At 40.1% G+C, this 19,056-nt stretch overlaps 1 protein-coding gene across 1 annotated transcript in view; it reads left to right on the top strand.

The window, feature by feature from the left end:
- LOC148118628 (contactin-associated protein like 5-1-like) overlaps positions 1-19,056 on the top strand; it is a 901,008-nt gene that overhangs the window by 182,465 nt on the left and 699,487 nt on the right. Inside the window, exon 2 of the mRNA XM_087900698.1 lies at positions 15,454-15,558. Within this exon, the coding sequence (XP_087756824.1) occupies positions 15,454-15,558 (105 nt within the window). The remainder of the gene's footprint in view (positions 1-15,453; positions 15,559-19,056) is intronic.

The raw sequence follows: 19,056 nt of genomic DNA, 5'->3' as shown, positions 1-19,056 counted from the left end.
TTTTAGATGATTGTCTCTTTGTCACTTCACATGTCAATGTATAGTATCCAATTTCATTATGCATTGTGTTTAAATAATTTCCAGTAGATTAGATACTAAACTATAGAGCTGGGAAATGAATTTATCCTGAAAAAATACATACATATGTATTCTAAACAGCTTGTTCTCTTTGTAAATAAATAACAGTATCTGACACAAACACACAAATACATGCATACATACTCACATACATACTCATGCACACACATTTATGAGTATATATAAATATATACATACATGTACATGCTCACACACATATATGCATGAACATGTTCACAGATGAGTGCAGGCACACACATGCATACATATGCATGTATACACATACACTACATACATACACACACACACACAGACACACACACAAGAAAGTCACAGTAGGACCTGGAAGGATAAGGATATATTTACTGTGGGGAGTTAGCCATCATCTCCTCATCTTCAAATACTGATGAAGGTCAATATTTGTTCAAGTTCCCAGAATAAGTTTCCTGCATCCAACAGGAGGATCATTGGGATTAAACTCTTTAGTGTGCTATTGATCATCTGGCCAGGTGTCAGTTCTATCTTAGGATTCTAATCAGGCATTTCTTTCTTTTTATTTATTTATTTATTAAAAATTTCCACCTCCTCCCCTTCTCCCACTTCCCTCCCCTCTCCTCCTCCCCTTCCTTCTCCAGGCCAAAGAGCAGTCAGTGTTCCCTACCCTATGGGAAGTCCAAGGTCCTCCCCGCTTCCCCCAGGTCCAGGAAGGTGAGCATCCAAACAGCCAAGGCTCCCACAAAGCCCGTCCATGCAGTAGAATCAAAGCCCAGTGCCATTGTCCTTGGCTTCTCAGTCAGCCTCCACCGTCAGCCAAATTCAGAGAGTCCGGTTTGATCACATGCTCCATCAGTCCCATTCCAACTGGTCTTGGTGAGCTTCCATTAGATCTGTCCCACCGTCTCAGTGGGTGAACACACCCCTCGTGGTCCTGACTTCCTTGATCATGTTCTCCCTCTTTCTGCTCCTCATTAGGACCTTGGGAGCTAAGTCCAGTGCTCCAATGTGGGTCTCTGTCTCTATCTCCATCCTTCACCAGATGAAGGTTCTATGGTAATATGCAAGATATTCATCAGTGTGGCTATAGGACAAGGTCAGTTCAGGCACCCTCTTCTCTGCTGCCCAAGGAACAATCTGGGGACCTCTCCTTGGACACCTGGTAACTGCTCTAGAGTCAAGTCTCTTGCCAACCCTGAAATGGCTCCCTTAATTAAGATATATGCTTCCCTGCTCCCACATCCACCCCTCCTTCATCCTAACCATCCCATTCCCTCAAGCTCTCCCCATCCTCCCCTTCTCCCTTCTCTCCCCCATCTCCCCTTATCCCCACCTCACCCCTACCCCCGTACTCCCAAACCCTGCCCGGCAATTTTGTCAACTTCCAATATCCAGGAGGATAACTATGTTTTTCTTTAGGTTCACCTTCTTATTTAGCTTCTCTAGTATCACGAATTATAGGCTTAATGTCCTTTATTTATGGCTAGAATCCACTTATGAGTGAATACATACCATAATTCCCACTTAGCAGACAGAAGTCCACAGATGATAGTGTTTCTTCTGGGAACACTTTTGCCTTACACATGTGAACTGAAATGGCTTTGTGGATGTGCATGGATTGATTGATCAGCACTTTTAGATCATGGTTTCCTGAATAACTAAGATTTTCAGTGTAATTTACAACAGGTCAATGGGAGATCATGATTAGCTATTGGAGGTCTTACCACATTGTGTTATGAAAGAGAGCAGGTTCCCACTGAGAGAAATGCAGTTCTAGAAGAGAAACCCCCAGTTCTGATGAGAGCTGAATGGAAAGAAACACTGTCCTGAAAATGCTCCTCCTCTCTCACCTTTATATTTTGTATATAATGATTTGAACAGCATACTTTTAAAGTAGAAAGCCATCATCTATACTTGTAACTTTTTATCTTTTTTATTTTTCTCATTTACTAATCTTATCATCTTACATTATAGTGTCTATTCATGTATTGAGCATGCTTATAAATGAGAATATCTGAACTTGAACATTCTTTGTGTGTGTATGTGTACATGTATGCTTGCATGCACACACACAGATGTAGACATGGTATAAGAAGATGTTGATAGATTGGAACATAAAGCATGGCATGATGTGAGTTTATGAAAAGGAAATATTTTTAAATATTTATTTTATTTTTACATAGTGTGTGTGTATGTGTGTGTGTGTGTGTGTGTGTGTGTGTGCTCCCTCATGAACATGTATGCAAGTGAAGCTCCCCTCACAGACCAGAATAACTGGGTCCCCTGAAGCTGGAGCTTCAGGCATTTGTTTCCCACCTAATTTGGATGCTAGAAACTGAACACAGGTCCTCTGGAAAACACAGAACTCATTTGCAGTCATAATTCCTCCCTATAATCACAGAGGAAAAGTAGAACAAATAAAATTCTATTCCTTCAAAGACTGATTTTCTAAACAGTCTTTTTGAAAACTATCTAAAGTCAAGTCTTTGATTCCAACATGAGGAAGACTGAGACAGAAGGATCCCTGTAAATTGGGCTAAATGGTAAGACCTTGGCTCAAAAATCAAACAGACAAAACCTTGCAAAGTAATCTTGCCTCTACTCCTGGCTTCTAATATTCAAAAATCTTTGAATAATTTTTTTCTGGGAGTTTTATAGTATCTATCCTTACAATAAAAGAAACAGATGACTTCTATCTAATTCAATTATATTCATAACCCCAATCGTTTAGTAGCGTTATGGTTCACTTTATACAGCGCCACAGTACTGTTTTCATAGGCATGATCCCCAGGCATTTTACCAGGCAGGCCAAGGTTTCCTGACCTTTGACTGTTGGATCTCACTCTCACATATTAATCAAAACACGATGCCGTCAATGATACATCCAGGAGATGTGATGCCATTTTGATCCATCTTCGATGATTCAGCATTTTTCATTGTGGCTTTCAATGCTGTTTTGTAGTTTTGATATTTTACTGGTTAGTGCATAACATAGAGTTCCCTTCATGAGCATGGGCATTCTAATTAGTGCATGATGGAGAGGTCCATTCATGATCATGGCCATTCTGTTTAGTGCATCGTGGAGAGGTCCATTCATGACCATGGCCATTCTGTTTAGTGCATCGTAGAGAGGTCCATTCATGACCATGGTCATTCTGTTTAGTGCATCATGGAGAGGTCCATTCATGACCATGGTCATTCTGTTTAGTGCATCATGGAGAGGTCCATTCATGAGCATGTCTATTCTGGTTAGGACATCATGAAGAGGTTCACTCATAACGACAGCCATTCTGTTTAGTGCATCATGGAGGGGTCCATTCATGAGCATGGCCATTCTGATTAGTCCATCATGGAGAGTTTCTCTTATGACTACAGTCAGTCATTGGAGGATGTGATGTGTCCTGTACTTGTGTGACCATTTCTAGAGTTGGGAGGACTTTGTGCTCTGATTTTACAGAATCAATTTCTGTTCCTTCAGTTTTTATTTTACCTCCTTTTTATCTTATTTGTCCTTACTAATGACTGAAAGCAATGTTTTTGACCTTATTTCTCCTCCCTAATAGCCTCCTTTCTGCTTTGTCATGCCTATTTGTGATGTTTTCTACTATTTTATGATTCATTGAGGGTTTATTTCCACTTTCAGCATGCACGATTGTTTGTGTTTAGTTTATTTCTCTTCTATGTTGTTGACTTTCACATGTATCTTCTGGGTTGATTTTTTTTTGATTAATTTGCATGTTTTCTCTTTTAAGTCACTGGTACTTTTGGAAGTGGGATTTTAAATTCACTGCCCTTTCAGTATCTGTGGATTGTAACTGAGGAAGCATGGTGTCTTGAAGATTTAATTCTGCCTTGCTCTGTCATATTATATGTGATGCTGTGTTGATTCCTGGTTTTGTACAGATAGCTCTTCTTCTTTAATTTCAGGATTTTCTTAGTGATCAGATTTTTCTTAGATATTCTGAACCCAGTGCCACTCAGAATAGAAAACACGAATTGACAGCAATACCACCAAGTGAAACGTGCTCTAGAACTACAAAAAAACCTACTAAAACCCAGAAAATCTACCAGCAGCTACAATAGAACAGAAAATGACAAAACTTGTTTCAATTGTATATTGTGAAATTAAAATGTTGTATTGGACTTAAACATGAAAATAGTAAATGAGCTGTGCGGTAGTGGCACACATCTTTAATTCCAACACTTGAGAGGCAGAGGCAGGGTGATCTCTGTGAGTTCCAGGCCAACCTGATCTACAAAACAGAGTTCCAGGGCAGCCAGATCTGTTACACAGAGAAACTCTGCCTCAAGAAAAAAGAAAGAAAGAAAGAAAGAAAGAAAGAAAGAAAGAAAGAGAAAGAGAAAGAGAAAGAGAAAGAGAAAAATAACAAAAAGCAACAAAAAAGAGAGAAAGTATTAAATAAATGAAATAAAGAAAGAGGCAAAAAATAGGCAAAATAGGAAAAACAAAGGAATGAATAACAGAATTAAGTAAATGAAACAAAACAGAACAACGGGTTAGAATTTTGTGGATCAGAAAGGAATAAGAGAGAAACAGAAGTAAACTGATTGCCAGATAAAGAAACTAAGTAAACGGAACCACACAAAGTGAGAAGTGTAATGTTTTGTAAAGCTTTTTAAAAACTAAAATTAAAATGCAATAAAATTATAAACTAAAAATTAAGAAATACAAAGGACAAGACAAAAAGGTGGAAAAAAGGGGTGTTGATGTAGCTTCTTTCTGGCCGCTAAAGTGAAGTGTGAAGAGGGCAAGGAGAGCCCGGGGAATGTACGCCCTGCTTTCTGCTGCGTTTAGCCTAAGCCTGAACAGGATGAGTGTCAGGTGTCCAACAGCACTGTCATCTGTTAATACCTTCTCTTCTTAGTGTGCCATGACCCTCGGCTGCCCTCACTTAGCTTTGCAATTGCTGAACTGAGAAGATTCTATCAGTCTTTTATGGTTCTTCAGTTATGCGTCCTAGAACAGCTAATGTTCAAGCTAAAGGGGTCTCCTATGAATACTGGACTGGGAGAAGCAACCAGGAGTGAGATACACACAACTGGATCAGTCATTATGGTGGGATGAAGGTATAGGAGTTAAACACGCAGCTAGTGCTTTAGAGTTGTCTGCCCTACTAGCAATAAGCCTTGTGACAGATAGAGACCTCCAAAATTTTTACCACAAGGCTTATTGCCATAGTTATCTAAGCTCTACATAGATAATTGTGTCAGCCTCTATGAACTGAGGGTAGGGTTACCAACTATCATACCCCTTGCTATCCAAGTTAAATCTCCTGCACGCTTAACAAGTTTGTTGTATGGTTGTTGCCAGGTTTTAATTAACATGATAATTTTTGCTGATTACATCTGTCCTCTGACACATGTGCATGCACACACGTGTGCACGCACACACACACACATACACACTGCATTCTGTTTACTCCCATCTCCACTTCTGTCGCCGTTCTCGAGGTCTTTTTCTCACATCCCTGTCTTTTTCCTTTGTGACACTCTGATATTAATCAGGACTGCCTTTGTGACCATGAGTTTGAAACTCTCCAATGAATCCTAGTGGGGTCACAGTTAGCTTACAAAGTGAAGACAATGACAACTGCTCCCTAGGTGTGCATTAGTGGTATTTGAAAACTTTGTCATGTAAAATACCCTCATTTCTGCTTCCATAATTAATTACTTCCCATCATGCTTTTCTCTTCTGGGGACATGGCTTGTTGATGGTTGTTCCTTGTTATTAAGCCCCAGTATAGGCCATTTCATTTTTTTTAATTTAATATGGTATAATGTTTAATTGGCATAAAAAGTGACAGGATTTTTTAAGGTATTTTACCAACTTAATTTTGATTGATCATCCTCCTGAAGTCCTCTCCATGACTCTCATCTCTTTAAACTCTCAAACCCCCAGTATTTCTCCTTCAACTTTCATATAATATGTGTTATATTGCTCTCCCCACCTCCCATCCAAAACTGGTCAGTCTGAAAAAAATAGAATCTTTTCCTGATAGTGCCTGCCCTCCCTTTGGGAAAGCAGGAGAGATAGAATGAACCCTGCTCCACTGTTGACCCATTCTGGGGCAGGAGTGGGAGCTTGCCCTTCTGTTTACAGCAGGGCCCACTGGCTTACCTTTTGTATGAGACCTCTGTCTCCCTAGTCTCTGCTCTACCCCTACTGGAGAGCAGCATGCTCCCTGTGCTAAGTGGCCATTTGCTGAGTCACACTGTCCTTCACACTTCTCAGAATGGGATCTGTCGCATCCCTGTGGTTTCTAATGTTATTCCATTCATTCTTTTAGAACAGAGTTTGTGCTTTGCATCTTGCTTCTTTTCATTCACTGGGTCACACTTCAGTCTCTAGCATTCCACCTGAGAAAACATCCTGAAGGAAGTATGCAAGAAACTTCTGTTGAATTTAATCAAGCCATTGATAAGTTAGTTTTAAGGACAGAAATGGAAGACAGTAAAGTACAGCTGTTTGAAGGGAGCAAAATATTTCTTATGTTGGGATGAAAACAAAAGTCAAAACCAACGCGGGACATGACGTGACTGTTGAATACACCATCTCCCTGCAGCTGTCCCTCTCTGTGCAAGACCTGTGCAAGACCAAACCAGTCAAAATTCCAGCAAAGGGTTGGGGTGGTTCCAAGGTTCCATCCCTTTTGGGGAAGCTACTGTCTGTTGCTGGCTTCTAAGGGTGGGAACATCACTCTCATTTGGGGAAAAGGCTCCTGGTATGTTACTTTTGCCCCAGTGGATGACACCAAACCCATGTACATGGGGGAACAGTAATTAGACTGGGGGTTATAAACAACAAAACCAAAGAGAAAATAAGAATGAAACTTTGAGGGTGATTGTGTAGAGCTCAAGGGAGTAGGGGCAGGAAATGGTGCATGGATATAATAATATTCATTGTACAATGGCATAGAACATCCAAAGAATAAAAAAAATTAAATAAGATCCAACAGCAATATGAAAGTATAGCTGGACTGAGATTATAATCTGATATTATAATCTGATATGAAAACAATTTATGCCTAGGATTGTGCTATACTCATGTAAAATGTGAGAACAACAGAGCTACATTTACACAAGGTCCACCAGGCTCAGTAACCACCTTAGAGTTGAGGAGTAGACTCAATACAAACAATGGACAGAGACTCACATTGACCTACATTGAAAGTTCACACACACACACACACACACACACACACACACACACACACACACACACAGAAAGAAAAGGCCACCCTGTATAAGCCTGGTTGTCATTGCCAACTCCTCACCCTCACAATAGTCTTCTCTGTGCTGTTCCTACTGTTAATCTCAACATCTCAGAACTCTGCTTTTGACCACACAGAAGGCTCCTCCTTGTTGGTCCCTCACCAGACAGAAAACTGACCCAGCAACCTGGGAACTGCTCTGTTGCTGGCCTTAGAGAGCCGCAGCACTGCCCACCCCAGACAGAGAGCCGCAGCGCTGCAGACCCCAGACAGAGAACTGCATCACTGCTGACCCCAGACAAAGCTACTCTAGGAGTCTCAAAACACTGAGCTCCTGGATGTGCCCTTCTGCTTTCTGGATCTAAGTGTGATGCAGCCTCAGGAGCCACTTTGGGAGGAATGTTACCAACTCCAGAGCAAGTTTTCTCCACCATCTGGGGTGGGTGGGACTGCCTTAAAAGCCTACACGCTCCACGATGCCCTCTTGTTTGCATCTTGATGGGCTAGGGTGTCTGCACTCCATTGTGGACACTTTAGTCTGTCACCCACAAGAGTCACTGTTCACTGTTCAATGTGAGGTTCTATGTTCATCTCTAGCATTTTTGAGGGATTCTTCATACCTAACTTTCACTCTTTCCAAAGCCTGATGGAATGAAAGACAGGAGAAATTCACTTTTTTACAGCCAAAGAACCTACAACAGAGAAATAGAAAGTGATCAAATATTTACAGTTCTCAAGAAGAGGGCATAGGACTCTGGATCTCGGGCCATGTTGTTTCAGTTTTACATGCAATAGTTCCTAAAAACAAATTTTCAAACTTTTTTTTTTAATACAGTGACTGGAGTTGGTGGTAGGAATTGAACTCTCAAGGGTGCTATGCCTGCTAACCAACTGTTCTACCCCTGGGACACACCCCAGCACTTTTTGTTAAAATGGAAGATCTGGTTGACCTCAGGTCTCGGTCTGAGTCCAACGTCATCCTGTAGCCAGCAGTCTGGCTCTGACTGTCCAGAACACGATGGAAAAGCAGTTGTTTGTAGTAACGTGGAGAAGGAAGGCTGGGCACAGAAGGTGAGGTTCTCCATGCTGCTCTTTAGAGAGCTGTTGTCATTGGTTTTATGGTAGAGAAAGGAGACAGGGTCAGATTTTAGGAGTAAAGCCTTGTATTTATTATCGTTGTTTGCTAAGAGAAATTACAGGTAACAATGGGAAAAGTAAGGGAAGGAAGAATCCTGAGTTATGGCCTCTAAGTACCCGTAAAGACATGCCACAGAGTTCATACTTTAAACAAAGTAGGTCATTACAAGCTTAATGTTAAGAGGGGTTTTATCTTGCCGATAAATGCAAGTGAATCTCTTTAGCTGCAAATCCCCATATGCAGACAATTTACTGTAGTAATCAAGATGATACACACAATTTCACTTCATTACCATCTGTAACTCTATTGGTATTTTAATAATAATGAATACAAATATATGCTGGCAACAAAAAAAATGTTACTTAAAGCAGCAGGATCTTAAACATTGAGCAGTAACTTGCAAGACGCTGTGCTAATGTGGAATTTACTCCACCTTCCCTGCATGCTGCTCTGGGCTTTGAACGAACATCCCTGGGATGTGGTGCTCATGTGTCTGAAGAAGCAGTCACCCCCTCCCTGCAGCATTAGTGTCAACCTCCTTGGGCTTCCATGCAGGTTCCCAGAAACAAACACATGAATTTCTTCTGATTTTCTCTTCTTACCTATACATCTGTCCTTTGTCCTCCCTCCCCTGGGAGGAGGAAGGGTCAGAAAATGAAGGGAGAAATCAGGGTCCAATGAAAATGTAAACAACTGTGAAAAACCGCAAACTGTTATTTCTCAAGAGTTTCCACAGGCAAGAAACAACTTCCATTTAGCAATAAGATATGTTAATAAATGCTACATATTGTCTTAGTTATGTTATTCATCATTGTGACAAAATACCTTATATCCCTTGTCGGGAAACTCTGGATGAATCTGAATGCGGATGAGCTACAACACCTCAAGATGTGCCCCCAGAGGTGCATCTCTTCCAAAGAAACTCCACCAGATGCAGGTCCCACAGCCTTCCACACACCACCACCACCATCACTGTCAAGTGTTCAAGCACATGGTCTTCTGGAGACAGTAATCATTCAAAACACAAGGCACATTAAATAAACTGTTATGAATAATGTAAATAATTGTAGCCTGCCTCATCCAGAAGTGGAATCTACTAGAGGTCACCAGTGCACAGTGATATACCTATGTCTTGGTCCAAGCCAGTCCAGTAATAGTCCTAGATGGATTTTGTCATCTCTTTTGGCTCGTATCTCCTCATTTACCAAAAAAAAAAAAAAAATTCAGATGTTTTTCTGGTTTCATAGACTCAATAATCTTAATTTTTTTCAAGACAGGGTTTCTCTGTAGCTTTGGAGCCTGTCTTGGAACTAGCTATTGTAGGCCATGCTGGCCTCAGACTGACAGAGATTCTCCTGCCCCGGCCTCCCAAGTGCTGGGATTAAAGACATGTGCCACTGCCATCAGACCCAGAATAATCGTTGAATATTAGAATATGTTATTTGTAGATGGATCAAAAGTTGATTCAATAGCTTCTGAGCTATAAAAGCAGATGAGCTTTTGGTCCACCAGGAATACTTGAGGTTTTATTTATGTAGCTATGGAGTATAGCTAGCATTTCTTTTTTTAAGTTATAAAAGAAGACAGCAGAATCTGGAGAGATGGCTCAGCAGTAAAGACTGTTTACTGTTCTTGCAAAGGACCTGGGTTCAGTTCCCAGCACTCAAGTCAGACAACTCACAACAGCCTGTATCTATCGTATCAGGGACCTACTCTGGCCTCCACAGAGCCCACCCACATGTGCACACAACTCCCCTGCACACACATGTACCTAAATAAAAATAAAATCAAGTTTAAAAACAAAGAGAAAAGATAATCAGTTGCTGAAATGATGGTCATTGGCTAAAGAAAAATAATGATACCAACTTTAATTAGGGCTTAAAGTTTAATTGAATTTGCAGTTTGGAAGGAATGTCACAGGAAGGGGACTTTATTCTGGAAACAGTGCACTGTGCATTTAGTGATATCTGTTTTACAATTTCTAAGGAAGCTTGTGGTCTATCTCAGAATAATGCATTGGAAGTGGGTATAAGTAACCTCCCTGTGCTGCTCAGTGCATGCTGTAGGAACTGAATGCAGAATGCACATATTTTGAAGCAGAGTTTATTAGACTGATTCACATGTGAGTCTATAATGGCCCTCTTCACACTGGAGAAGCTGAGAGCTGGTTGCTGCTCAGAGTAGAGGTTGAAGGCTTTGGCACCCCCATCTGGTAAAGGAAGCTGTAGGCTTCCATTTCCCTGATCTGATGCTGACAACCTGAAGGATTCCAGGAGAACTGTTAGTCTTTGACCAAAGAAGCTAAGTATTGATGTCAGAGAAGGATGGCACCAATCGGCAGCAGCAGCAGAGTAGAAGTCTTGACATGGGTACATGAACTCGTGGGTAAGATGGTAAGAACAGTTAGAAAAATAAGCAAAAGCCTTTCCTTTGTACTCTCTTCTAGGTTCCTCCAGAAGGCTCTGCCCACATTCCCAGTGATCTTTCCCACTTCAACTAACCCAATCAAGAAAATCCCTGATACCTGTTCCAAGAGAGTCCACTCTTAGTTGATTCTAAATTCAGCCAAGTTGACAATTGAGATTAATCAGCTTAGCTCCTCAAGAATTTTTTTCAAAACTGGAAACACTTCCTTCCACACAAGAAAGCCTGGTACCCTTGTTGTTTTGAGGTAAAAGAATTGCAAGTGAAGACACACAATGGGCTACATAGACACCGTCTCACAAACAGAAAGTCCCTCCAGACAAGGTTTCTTCACTCTTTTACTTTCTATAAACACACACACACACACATTCACACACACACCACAGACCCACAACTTGTGAGAACACTGTAGGAGATTGAGGAAGTAGAGAAGCCTAAATTTGAAAGACAATGTGGTAGGAAGCCTGTAGAAGTGTTGGAGAAGATGGCCTCTCCTTTCTTTCCTTCCCAAGCATGTGTTGGGTGTGAAGTCAAACCAGCCTCTACCGGGATACCCAGCTGTGTGTTGAACACACCCTGTGATCTCCTTCCCATGGAGCTCCACTCTCTTCTCTTCCACCTTTCTCCTATGTCCTTGGCTCATGGTGAGACCTTGGCATAGAATAACCATTTGCAGCACCAGTTCTTTGAAGGAGTTCAGAGCACAGCAGCAGGATCCTAGGAATCTTAGTCTCCATCCTCCTGGATGGCAGTGAGTGTCCCAGAAGCTCCTGCTGCCTGCTCTCATGTGGGATTCATTCTAAGGCTTTCCTTCCTCCTGGTTTTCCATCAAAGAGTTAGGGGTGGATATCATACAGATGTCTACCTGCTCGGCAGACGTAAGAACACAACTTGGTCCACTTACCTAGACTGTATTCAGACGCTGTGGCAGGAGACAAAACACATCCACAAATTGGAACCTCCAAACTTTAAATGCCAAGTCTATTCTCTGCTAGGGTTATCAGGTTGTAGACGGAGACTGCCTATTTGTTTCTTGGTCACCCAGAAATGAATAATAACACAGAAATTATATCAATAACAATACTGTTTGGCCAATAGCTTAGGCATATTTTTAGCTAACTCTTACATCTTAAATTAACACATTTTTTTAAAATCTGTATATTGCTCTGAGGTTGTGGCCTAATGCTAAGGTTTTGACTGGTGGTTGGTGTCTGTCACCTTCAGCAGCTACATGGCATCTCCCTGATTCTACCTACTCTCTCTATATATCTCTTCCAGCTTGGCTATATTCTGCCTCACTATAGGCTGAAGCAGGTTCTTCATTAACCAATGATAATAATACATATTTATAGCATACAGAGGGGAATCCTACATCATTAGGTAATCGTAGAGACTCTACAGGGAATCCCCTCATTATGCTAGGTGGAAGTCAGGATGCTTTGTCTTCCTTTATGATTTGGAATTTATCTATTTTTATCACTGTTTTGAGATGGGATATCTCAGTTCAGATGGGTTCTTTAGATCTCATTCTTTAGGTATACCAGTTCTGCGAGGACAAGACACTTAAAATTCTCCACTGAATCTGTCTTTTGGCCAAGGTCATTGTTCATTATCCTAGTTGCTAATGCTCAACTTGGAAATATTGTCCTCAGAAAGTACAGAAGTGGGAACAGCCAATAGGAAGCATGGCTGTTATTACTATTAGGGCAAAGGGTTTCTAAAGTTTAGCTCTCCTAAAGCTGTTGTTGAGGGAGTACAGAAGTCTGGACAAGTATGAAGGATTTTGAGTTGTGCTAAACCTTAGTGAACGTGCTCTAAGTTGTCCCCCAAGTCCATCTGTTTAACGCTTATGTTTGGTGTGTGAGCAACCTGCAGGGTATAGCTCCATTTTGCTCAGATCGTTTCCTAGTGCCCATGTGAGGACAGGCACGAATAGAATCTTAAAATACATAGGATGACTTAAATTTAAATAATTAGGTCACAACTCTGTTTCCACATGGTAGGCATTTTAACAATTTACATGTGTACACAGGGCAACTATGCAAAGGAGAGAAATGAAGCTCCAGGGCTGTTCTCTAAGTGATGTGTGGCTTGAACTAACTTTAGATTTTTAAAAAGAGTATAGTCAGCTCCCTTAGAATGCAAAATGTGAATATGTAGAAAAATAAAGAGTTCATTCTACTGTAAAATCTGATAAGGAAGGTTTAGGGAAGGACCAGAGCTGAGAGCAGACAGTGTTTATAGAGGACATCCATGACACATGGAAAAGTTATCAGAGAGCAATAAGGACAACTTCACATTGTGAGCTTACCTGTGTCTGAGTCTGTGCATGTGTGTCCATGTCTTAGTGTGCAGGTGCACGTGTGTGCAGGTACATATGTATTCTGATACATGTCTGTGTCTGTGGAAGACAGAGATGAACCAAGTATCATTCCTCATGATTCCATGAACCTTCTCTTTTAAGACAGGGTCTCTCACTGGAGTGGAGCTCACAAAATAGGTTGTTCTAGTTGGAAAGCAAGCAATCCCTAAAGATTTACTTGTCTCTACCTCCCCAGTGCTGATGTTAAAAGAAGGTAGTTCAGCATGCAGATTTTCACATGGGTGGTTGACTCAGGTTCTTAAGGTTGTATAGCAAACACTTATCAAATTGAGCTATGCTTCCAATTGTATCTGATGTTCTTATACCTCTTCATTACAAAAGGGTCATAAACAAATGTAATTTCTGCCTTGTATTTGTGTGTGTGTGTCTATGTGTGTACATACATGTGTAAGATATGTAAGAGATATCGAATAAGTGCTTTGTGGCATTAATGTTAGCCTGTGTTAGAGTAAAGCAGCCACGTACTCCATGTATGCCCCAGCCCCAGAGTCACCAAGCTGCATTGCTGTTTCTGATGTTTTCCTCTTCAGTTAAGATATGCCTCTGCTCCATTCTTGTCTAACAATGTTGAAGCATTTGCATTTGGAGAAACCTGAAACACAGTTTACCAGGTGATTTTCAAACACACTTAACAAACAAGAATTTAATCCTCACGTTTCCAATTACTTTTTTCCTGCAATTATCTGAAACACGGCCTTGTAAGAATTGACTGGATAAACAAGCATGATCCTTTGTAAATGTTCTTTTAAAATGTCCGATCAGTTTCTCCCAAGAGCCTGCACACCAGGAAATTTACCCTGAGTGGCACATTTCAAATCTGTTTTGAATAAGGTCTGTCTAGATTTTGTGAAGTCATTTTTCAATGTCCCAGAGAATCAATTGTGTTCAAAATGGATAAATGGGAAAAGAATGTGGGCTTTGTGAGGTTAGCTAATTGGTTGATTGATTAGTCCTTTCTTTTGTCCCTGCCAGTATCATTCCCCATCCCACTTTTTCTACACACATTTGCTTAGGTTCTATTATGCAGTAGACTCCTTGCTAAGGACCAAAGAAAACATGGACCATCTAGTGAAAGATTCAGAAAAACGCATCACTACTTACATCAATGACCAAATTCCCTAACCTGTCTTGTGCTACTGTAACAGAATATCCAAGACAGGATCACTTATAAATGAACAGCTGGCTGTTCATTTTTAAGTGATCCTGTCTTGGGAAGAAATTTGGGAAGTCTGATATGAAGGTGTCAGTATGTCACAGGGCCAAATCGCTGAGTCAGTAAGTGACAGACGGGAAGAGGCTGAGAAACTACAGTTTTGAAACACTAAATTCACAAGGAGGATGGAGCCCTTACGGCTTAATCACCACTTAAAGATCCTGCCTCTTAGTTTGGTTGAATGGTAATTAAATCTCAATGCTAGTTTTGGTGAGCACAAATATCCAAATCAATTATGCATATGGTATGTGTTGTGTGAAGACCAAGTCCCTCCATGTGAAACCCAGTGACTATGGATTAGTGTGAACTTGAAAAGGCATAACCATGTTGTCAAGACATGTCATGTGGTCTCATTGACCCAATGAACCCATGTTTGTTTAGGATTCTCAAAGCAGTCTTAGATAGTATCTCAGCAGGGAAGACTAGAAAGTTATCTATTGAAGTTACTATCCAGTTCCAGATTGTGTAACATCTGTGACTACTCTTTTACTTCTTGTAACACAAGTGAGATATTAGGTAAGTAGCACATTTCTCACCAACTCACCTATAAGCTGTAGCAAGAAATTCAAAACTATCTTATTGGGATGGACACATTTATTGCAAGGGTCCTTGGAGGCTGAGGAGGGAGAATAGATAACATCCTCCTGTGAGAGTCTCCCTTATGGACTAAACACACACATGTTGTGAAAGGCTTTGAGCAAATGCTCAGCTGAAGTTATGTATAGGGAGCTGGGCTTTTGACTCAAAGAAATCTTCCTGAGTGTTCTGGATATTCTAGTCTCTAGAGTTGTGAACTTGAATCGCTCCAGCCTTCATTTCCTCCATCCATGCAAGGGAGTCATACCATAGTTGAGTGCTATGAGAAACAACCACAATAGCACACACTGCAGAATAGTCCCCAACCTTTTCCAGCACAGATGGCTAATAAATGAGAAGTCCTATTTGTCTTGCCAGTAGAATCTGACCTCTTCTTCTCTCCCTATCTTTTCAGACAACTGTGACGACCCATTGGGCTCCTTCCTCCCTCCAATGGCTTTCTCCAGCTCCTCAGATCTCACTGGAAGTTCCAGCCCAGCACAATTGAACTGGAGAATGGGTAAGTATGGTGACTATGCCCTAAATCCATGTGATATATGAGGACACAGTGAGTGCTGAGGAGAGAGGAGATACTGTGTCTATATATTCAGGGGTCACATCCAAAGTCATCATCCAGAAGGGAATTTGTGAGGTTAAGTCTATAACAAAAATACTTCCCATCATGTAATAGATAGTCAATGTACACTGAATCATGGTCCTCCAACCCAAAGATCCATTAAGGAATTCTTTGGGATTTTTGTTTTTCTGGAGGTGATAGCCCTGGAACCCATGACTTCAGGCATGTCAGGAAAGTACTCTCTCATGGAAGCAAATAACCATCTTGTGGAATTTTTTTGTAGATTTTTATGTGTACATGCACATGTATGTATAGATAACATACGAGTATATATGCAGCCACACATATGTTCAGCATATCCTAGGGGAGGGACAGAAGACAACCTTAGGAAATCTGCGAGGTTAAATCTATAACAAAAATGTTTCTCATCATATAATAGAGTTAATGCACACTGAATCACATTTCTCCAATCCAAAGATCCACCAAGGAAGTCTTTGGGTTTTGTTTTGTTTTTCTGGAGGTGCTAATCCTGGAACTCATGTCAGGAAAGTGCTCTCTCATGGAAGCACATATTCATGCCATCCTGTGGAATTCTTTTTGTAGATTTTTATGTGTGGATGCATGTGTATGTACAGACAACATATGAGAATATATGCAGTCACACATGTATTTAGTATGTGCTGGGGGACATAAGACATCCTTGAGTGAAGTTTCTTACATGTCACCTACTCTTTTATAAGACTGAAGCTTGAAATTTAGGCTGCCTGGCTTTCTGCTTCTGCCTGATTACAAACTTGCACCACCATGCTTATTGTTTTTAAAATGGATCTGAGGAATTGAACTTAGGTCCTCATGCTTGTATGTAAGCACTTTATTCACTCAGCCATCCACAACCTTGTGGATTCCTTTTTTGGTCACCATAAGAAGTATTGGAGAAGATTACATTTTTAAAAATGTTTGTTTTATTATGTACACTACATATGTCAGCATAAATGGCCACAAAAACATGCTCATGATAAGTTAATTGAAAGTTTTTAAAAATATTTCAATATATTTATTTCTACCGTGAGATTAATAGTACTGTTTTAAAGTATATATTAAATGTGCTTAATTAAAGATAAGAACATAAATAATTTGTAACATTGCCATATAGAGGGTACTGTGGGTTATTACTTGGTCTGGCAAAAATAAAGCAGTTACACTTAACTTTTATCTGATGCAAATTGAACTTAATCAATATGATGTTGGATGTTTAACTACACTTTAATCATATTTTGATATTGATTTTGTGATATATCAAAATGGATATAGAGAACTAGGTAATTTTTTTAAGACCTTAGCTTATAAAATTCTAAAATCTGATTAGCATTATAAAATTGTTCTTGGTTTTAAAATAGTTGAATACCAGGGCTTATGGGTGATGGGAGATGGTTCAGTGTGTAAAGCACTTACCTACCAAGGATTAGGACAAAAGTTAAGATCTCCAGAACCCATGTAAATGTCAGGAGGATGTGGCAGCTGCCTGTAGTTATAGCATTCACAAGTTAAAGACAGGCCATGCCTAGAGCAAAGCTGGCTAGCAAGACTAGTTAAATGGTAAGTTCCTGGTTGACAAGAGAGCTCGCTCCAGCACGTGAGATAGAGAGCAGCAAGGAAGACCTGCTAGAGTTCCTCTTCTATTCCTCTGATAAAGCAGTTGGACCAAAAGCAAGCTTAGAGAAGAGGTTATTCAGGCTTCCAGGTCATAGTTCATCACTGAAGGACGTTGGGCAGGAATTAAAGCAGGAATCTGAAGGCAGCCCTTTATTCCTTCTGACCAAAGAGCTCACTCACCAACAAAAAGTACAGCAGAAACTTCAGAGGGACAGAATGATGCTTGAGGATTCACTTGCAAGTTCATGCTGAGAAAGCTTTTACTACAACCTAGGACTACAAGTCTAGTAGATGATGTTGTCCACAGTTGTATATCTACTAACAATCAAGATGGTCCCCTGAAACATGCCAGAGAGAGAAAGAAAGAGAGAGAGACAGAGAGAGAGACAGAGAGAGACACAGAGAGACACAGAGAGAGAGAGAGAGCTGGAGAGAAAGAGAGAGAACTAGAGAGAGAGAATTGGTGTGTGGGTTCCAGGGCCACTGTGATCCTTCTTCCCCTATGTGATATTCCTTTGCTCCCTCATGTTCTCAGGCATGATACAGTCAATCACTCAAGAATCATTTCTTAGTTGACTCAAGGCTATGTCAATGTCAAGTGGGTGGTTAAAATTATCTAGGGCATCACTGAAGTCAACTTTGGGCCTTCTTACACATAAACAAGTACATGTACACCAACATATATTCAAATGAACACTCACCATATACACAAATGTATAGAGAAATTTTGTATGTAAGTGCAGATTATCCATTGGCCTTTTCTCATTCATTCCAACTCCTCTTAACTCTCTGTATATTCCACCAACTAACTTACATGTTTCTATTTTGATGTTCCTTATTGTCTGAAATACATTAGTTGATTATATAATTATTGATATTTTAATCCTTGATGGATTTAATTTGTTAACACTCTATGATTTTGAATCTCCATCAATTCTGATTTATAGGCCTGTTTATACAGTGGAAGTTTATTTCATGCTATGTGTTACAAGCATGCAGTTATAATGATTATCAATAACCAAAAAGTCATAGTCATAAATGATTTGAAAAAGTGATCTAAGAATACAGATGTCTCTCCCTATTTATTGGGTGGAAACAATAGAAAATTTGCCTATATATTAAATATGAATGTTTTCTTGTCATTTTTCTCCTAAACAAAACTGTACAGCATCTATTTATTTGCACTGACAATCTATTAGATATTTCAGAGAATCACTATTTAGTCATTTCATACCAAAGACTTAAATATCTTTTGGTGTTATGCAGAAGATTCTGAAACCCTTGTGGATAACAGAGCACTGTACTAATCTAAAAGGAAAATAAAACATTCCATCATTTATTGTTTGTTCTAATACTGGTCTTTGATTAATCTTATAAGTAGCAAATTTTATTAATTATTTCATGTACATTATCATATTAGTCCATAGCAAAACTACCATGTGGTATTAATTATAACCTTTTCCCACCAAATAGAGTTGCTGAACTTCAGGTAAATGGCATAGTTTGCCTGATATCACATAGCATGGAAAGGAGGAAAACACTTGATTTCCAATCAAACTCAAATGATTTCAGAATTCATGCTCACTGCTGCTGTAATAATAGCTTGATTCTTTAGCAAAGCTTGGAGAGGGATGGGTTGGGAAGAAGAATGGCTTGGAAGCTAACCAGTCAGCACTCACATGCCAGCTATGACACTGTGGGGTTCTATGGGTATCAGCAAGCCACTTGTGAAGATTGCATTTATATCTTTGGCATCTCTGAATGATGCCTTGCAGTTATTACTTGGAG

Source organism: Myodes glareolus, chromosome 22 (assembly GCF_982192425.1).
Source record: "Myodes glareolus chromosome 22, mMyoGla1.1, whole genome shotgun sequence".
NCBI classification, from domain to species: Eukaryota; Metazoa; Chordata; class Mammalia; order Rodentia; family Cricetidae; genus Myodes; species Myodes glareolus.
Note: the sequence above shows the minus strand (reverse complement) of the source record. Positions and strands in the feature narration are given on the sequence as shown.